The sequence below is a fragment of the Nematolebias whitei genome, chromosome 14 (assembly GCF_014905685.2).
Source record: "Nematolebias whitei isolate Nwh7 chromosome 14, NemWhi1, whole genome shotgun sequence".
In the NCBI taxonomy this organism is placed as follows: Eukaryota; Metazoa; Chordata; class Actinopteri; order Cyprinodontiformes; family Rivulidae; genus Nematolebias; species Nematolebias whitei.
The window spans coordinates 3,098,012-3,104,699 of record NC_056511.1 but is presented as its reverse complement, the minus strand read 5'-3'; the positions used below and the strand labels follow the sequence as shown (position 1 = coordinate 3,104,699).

The 6,688-nt window shown below is 39.5% G+C and overlaps 1 protein-coding gene across 1 annotated transcript; it reads left to right on the top strand.

Annotated features, from left to right (window-relative positions):
* Positions 1-3,760: 3,760 nt before the first annotated feature.
* On the top strand, positions 3,761-5,796 carry LOC119420775. The gene is made up of 2 exons (XM_037688200.1): positions 3,761-4,827; positions 5,363-5,796. Exons 1-2 carry the CDS (start codon positions 3,996-3,998, stop codon positions 5,794-5,796), a joined length of 1,266 nt encoding a protein of 421 aa, XP_037544128.1. The 5' UTR covers positions 3,761-3,995.
* The last annotated feature ends 892 nt before the right edge of the window (positions 5,797-6,688 follow it).

The following is a 6,688-nucleotide window of genomic DNA, read 5'->3' as shown; positions in this document are numbered from 1 at the left end:
CGAAGCCTCTTGGATGAGGGGCGAAACGTTTCTTTTTAACAAAAAAACGAAGTCCAGATGACATGATTCAACCTTTTTTGTTAGTTTATTTAAACATTAATTAATATTTTATAACTTGTCCAAATTGCACATTTTACTCAGGAGGACAAATCAAGAACATGAATTAAATTAAACTCGTCAAAAAGGTGAATGTGGAAAAATCCAGGTTTGTCTTTAGCATTAAAGGAGAGAAATAAGAACACATTGACTTCAGTGAGGGAGCCTCTGTTAGTTTAAATGATTTTATAGTTTCTGCTCAGACTTTATCTGGATCCTCAGCAGACACGTGTCGTTTTCAACCCCCGAGGTGTCGTTTACTCGAGCGTAATTTAATTCTTCACTTTACCCGAGTGCCACCCTTCCAGTGGATTATGAATAAACATTGTGTCTTTTTTTTGGTAAATCAAAGGCAGTTTAGTGAGGAAATCTGCTGTCCCAACACTTTCTCTGTTTGGCTGCTTGTGGGTTCTGTTGCAGCTTTTACAATAAAAATGACTTTAAATAAGACGCGGACTGATGTTTGGGAGTAAAAATTGTGATGCATCCTTCCCAGAATGAACCGTGACTGAGGTTAGTCACCTTTCAGGTCAGTGATGAGATGTGACGTCAAGACCTCAGTCGTTTCAACAAATATGATTTGTATTAGTGCATTAATCTTAAAAATGTCCTTTTTCTAAATTTTTGCTTTTCATTAGTTGAGAATATTGATGCTTACTGTGACGATGTAGCCTTTTCAAGCGTGGAAGTTCCCAGTATATCCAAGGTCTCACAAGAAGTTTCTCTAAAGGTGAGTCTTCCATCAGAGAGCAGGTGAACCAGTGTCCAAACCTCTCTGTCAGATCCAAAGGATGAGGCTGAGTTCTTCCAGGTGATGGACGCCGACACGCAGAAGAACCAACACAAGAGGTACTCGACGTACAAGAAGGTAGGCTTCACAGCGGGTGGTTGACAAATCAAGACAAAGAATTTAGGTTAGACTTTATCTCAACTAAAGAAAAATAATTATCTTTAGGTAGTGTTGTAGTACTCGAGACCGGTCTTGGTCTCGAGACCGGTCTCGAGACCACTTTTTGACGGTCTCGGTCTCGTCTCGGTCTCGACCGCATTTGGTCTCGGTCTTGTCACGGTCTCGGACATTGAGGTCTCGGGATTTTTTTTCAAGACCAGTCAAGACCACAACTGTGAAAATATCACTAAATTGCCAGAATATTGTCCAGTTTATTTGTTAACATCTTTGCTTTTACTGGATGCAAAACATACCGATTCAAATTCAAGCGATAACGTGACTCATAGCAGCTAGCTACATGTTTTTGTTACCACTCCAGTGTTGCCAGATTGGGTGGTTTACTGCCAATTGGCCAGTTTTCGTTCTGATTTTGCTGGGAACTCTGGGAAGATTTTTGTTGGACTGTTCCGTTTTGCCACATATTGTTAAATTACCTTGGCTTGTACTGATGTGGGTTTGTGTTCAAAAAGTAAATATACTGTAACAAATATAGATTGTGCAGGTTTTTGTGTGATGTTGCGGTTTTTAACCGATTTTTTGCTGGAAAATCTCGACTCTATCTGGCAACACCGAGCCCACCTCCTTTCACTCGCAAGCGTCAGGGAAGAAAAGTTAGACTTGTTTGTGTTTAGAACAAGAGAAGATGTCTTCTAAATCTGCTGTTATAAAGTTTGGCTATTTGAGTCACAAAGAGTATCCAACATCCAACTTTTATCGACACCTGGAAAGGAAGCACAAAGAAAGGTAAGCGCCGCAGCTTTGTGTAAGTGATGCTAGTAAAGCTAGCTAGTTAACGTTATCAATCTGCCTCTCTTCCAAGAACAATACAAACAGAACGTTTTATCAAGTATGGTTTATTTGTCATATGCAAAATCAACACAAGGTCGACAACAATGCAGTGAATTGCTTAGGACGAGAAAAACTGTCTTGACTCGCCAAAAACAAACAAAAAAATAACAACAACAAATACCAAAGCATGCATCACAAATACTAAAATAAGGGACAAAAATTTGAAAAAGTAATTCATCGACATTAAATCTAAATACATCTAAATTAATTAATGTGTGTCAGACTCAGACCCGCTTTGTTTAGCCCTTAAATGAGTTTTACTTTATAACACTGATATAATTAACATATTAAGGGAAGTAAGCTAATTCACTGTTTACATACAGTTAAATCAGGTCCTCTGAGTGTGTGTTAAAAGAAAAAAAGTAGAATATTATCTGCACAGCTTTTTTCTGCCTTTTTTTCTTTTAACACTCCCAGAGGACCTGATTTAACTTTTTTAAATTTTTCTACCTGGGTTATTGAGCATGCATAAGGACAAATTCACTGTTAACTTTGAGAGACTGAGGGGACAGGGCATGTGGTAACAAAATGTAGAAACGTTTCATCTTTCATCCAAAAGACTACTTGACTTCTTAACAAAAGACTTCATTGTAAGAGGGACTGTCTTCTTCTTACATCGCTGATATTGCTAGTATCACTCAGCCCCCTGTGAATAGCAAGCAACCATCAGGGTGCCAACGATTCATTGTTAGGCTTATGGTCTCCCTTAACATATTTGGCAAACTGGTTGATCCACTGTGAGAAGGTGCTAACTGTGTTTAATATGTCCTGATGCATGCTCCATCACACAGGTAGAAAAATCTTAAAAAGTTAAATCAGGTCCTCTGGGCGTGTTAAAAAAGTAAAAATAAAAGGTAGAAACATTTCGTCTTTCGTCCGAAAGACTTCCTCAGGCTGAGGAGCTGCATTCAGCTCAGCCCTATAAATAGTGCCTCCTCACAGTGGACCAACCGTTTGTTGTTGATGAAACTAGCTGCTCACATGTTCAAGGAGGACCATCAGCCTAATGATGGATTGTTAGTACCCTGATGGCTGCTTGCCTTCACCGGAGGCTGAGTGATACTAGCAATCACAGCATTGTAAGAGGGGGACAGTTGAACCTGGAGGCCTCCACCTCTGTTTAAAGATGGATGGTTTCTTTTCACAAAGATGGCCTCCTTTACTCCTCTCTCAAACCATCGTTCCTCTCTATCAAGGATGTGAACATCTTCATCCCTGAAAGAGTGACCGCTGGCCTGGAGATGAGTGTAGACCGCAGAGTCTTGGCCTGAAAATGTAGCTCTTGAGTTTAATATAGCTCCTCATATTGAAGAAGTCTTTTGGATGAAAGACAAAACATTTGTATAATTTTTTATTGTTTAAACCCATCCAGAGGACCCAATTTAACTTTGTTAGATTTTTCTAAGTTTAATTTTTGCTTATGATAAACAATGGAGGATATATTTGACATACATTTATGAAGTTGCTACTTATTTTTAAGTGTTCTTTTGATGTAATTGATGTTCATGACCAGATATACTGATTCCTCCTTTGCATTTTTTAGGTTCCTGGAATACAAGGCAGGGCAACAGAATGATGTCACAGTCACACAGCCATCAATTTCATTATTTACGCAGAAAGTGCAGCTCTACAGCCCACAATCACCAAGGCAACAAGCCATCAGTCAAGCCGTTGTCCAAGATTTGATCATTGGGTGTTGTCTGCCTCTCTCACTTGTGGAAAACAGTCATTTTAAACACTTTCTTGAAGTTATGGATAGTAAATACACACCAATCTCTAGAAAAACGGTTTCTGATAGACAAATTCCAGAGTTGGTAATCAAGGTCAAGGAAACTGTTTTGGAGAAACTGAAGACCTAGTCATCTGTGTCATTAACAACTGACCTCTGGTCTGATCGCAGGCTACGCTCCTTCCTTGGGGTGACCGCCCACGTGTGCTACAAATCAAAGGATTCCTATGCACTTGAATCCTACCTGCTGGACTGTAGGCGTTTCACAGGCAGACATACTGGAGAGCACATTGCGTCTGCCTTTGAGGAGATCACAGAGGAATACGGTATCATGACAAAATTAGCTATATCATAACAGACAATGCTGCCAATATGAAATGTGCTTTCAAAGTACACATGCCCCAATCTGATGACAGCGAGAGTGAAGAGGAGCATTTAGATGACGAGCACCTGTGGGAGGACATTAATTCTCAGGAAGACACCGAATTACCCTGGTCATCTGGTGCACGTCTTTCCTGCTTTGCACACTCTCTACAATTAGTTGTGAATGACGGCATGAAGGAGGTCAAGGCCATTTCTCACACAATAGCCAAAACATCACGGTTCACCACCTTATTGCATAGCAGTTCACAATTCAAAGACAAGTTTGAGGCTACGTTTGGCACTAATAGGACCATTCCAGCTGCAAACACAACTCGATGGAACAGTATATTTAAACAAGTACAGGCCTTCACAGCTCTGGACCACAAAGCCCTGAATGAAATGTGCAGCAAGGATCACGAGGAGTTGGTGTTTAGTGCCCGTGAGTGGAACCAGCTGAAGGAACTGAGTGCAGTTCTTGCTCCATTTTCTGAGGTAACAGACCTGACAGAAGGGGAGAAATCAGTTACCATTAGTATGGTGGTTCCAACTGTCCTGGACTTGAATACACACCTCCTCAAGATGGAGGACACTCGAATGCAGTGCCAGTCATTGGTCAGAGCCCTCCAGCAGTCTCTGGTGAAAAGATTTTCTGGAATCTTTTTAAAAACAAGCATGGCCAAAGACAGTGGAAGAGAGGAACCTTTTAACCACAATGTTTACTTCTTGGCCACCATGCTGGATCCTCAGTTTGGCTTAAGCTGGGTGGACTTAGATGTTACCAATGGGGGAAATTCAACATCAGTGAAAAAGTTCAGAGATGAGCTTAAGAAGACACTGACAGGTCAGTATATATTTTCTCTGCTGAAAATAAATGTCTTATTTGCAAAATCATAAATCCTAAAATATTTCAAATTAGTTGTCTATAAAAGCCTTAACTAGTCTTACAGTGGAATTCATAGTCTTCATTTCTTCTGTTTACTTTTGTCATAAAAACATATTTTGTACACTCTGAGCCTATTGAAACAGATATTCTTTATATTTAGGCTGGTAACATGCCTATTGTACACAATCCTGACTCACTTTTATATTAAATGGGACTGTACTTATATAGCACCTTTCTATCTTATCAGACACTCAAAGCACTTTACATTACAATCTGTGCCTCATTTACACATTCATACGGCACTCTATTAGATCTCTACAAAGCTAATTGAACAAATCATTCAAAGGAGACTAATCAGAGCTTTATCACATTCATACACTGATGGGACGCACATCGGAGGCCCCTAATAAAAGGTCCTAAACGTATTTAATTCAACTCTGATATGTGCATATCCTTTTAAATCTAACTCAGTCATTGTGTTTGTGTTTTTCAGAAACATTGATCTTAGAGGTGGAGAAGATGATGGACATGAAAGAAGACACCTGCTCAGAAGTTGTGAATGTGGATCCAGCCGCAGCCAGTGATTCGCCACCAAACAAATACCCTCGCCTTCTGTCCCGCTACAAGGCATACAAAAAGCACAGCTCAGACCAGGATTCAAGCATACACACACAGATAAGGAAATACTTTGATGCCATCCGTGACTTTGACACAGACAATGCACTTGTCTTCTGGGCAAAAAACCACACTAGATTTCCACAACTGCACAATTTGGCAATGAAGGTCCTATCAGTCCCTGCCTCCTCTGCACCAGTGGAAAGGGTTTTCAGTCGAGGAGGCATTTTAATGAGACCCCATCGTGCACGTTTAGGCCACAGAATGTTGCAATCACTCATATTTCTTAAATGCAATGAAACACTTCTTTAAACTCCAATAATCAGTTAATCATCTGGACAGTTTTTTTTGTTTTTTTTTGTGGAAAGACTGACGTTTTGCCCTCCGGGGGCTGTCCTCTCCCCCGTCGACTCCTTCCAAAATGCAGCCACAGCCAAAGTGGGATTTTTTTGAAGTAGTTATGCATCGGGCAAACTTTGTGTTGCTTTGTATAGCTGCAACGTTGAAATTGATTAGCCTCGTGGTTTTCTTTCTGTAGTAGTTTTTGTTCACATTCCTGGCTGCCTGCAGTGCAGTTATTTCTCTGAAACTTTATGAATATGAATAAGCTACTAAGTTTTCTTGGGTGATTTTTATGATACTGTGTTTTTTTTTCTTAATGTGCCTTGGATCATACAATGGAAGATCCCCAAGCAAATACACAAGTCTAAATGAAAATTAAACAATTTTAGAAAGTAACTGACTTCAAGTTTCCAATTTAATCCTAAAGACTGCATTTATACTGCCCAGTATTTCATGTTGACTTCAAGAGACCAAAAGAAGGTAAATGCATCTTGAGTTTTGTTTTATTAGGATCAAAATGGGTCACTTAAATTAGAGTTTAAATAAATTAAAGTAAGCATGCACAAGTTGTGTACAAAAGACATTGCAGTACAAAATTCATTTCACAAACAACACTGTTTAAAAACGTAAAAACATTACTGTCTGGTAAAATCATCAGTTTTGACACATTAAAAAGGCTCATAACTTTATAAAAATATTTTATAATAACATTTTATTTATTTTTTTATTTTATTTGTGGATTTGGTCTCGAATTGGTCTCGCCCTCCCTCGGTCTTGGTCTTGTCTTGGTCTCGGACTTTAAAAGTCTTGGTCTTGTCTTGGTCTCGGACCCTAAAAGTCTTGGTCTTGTCTCGGTCTCGGT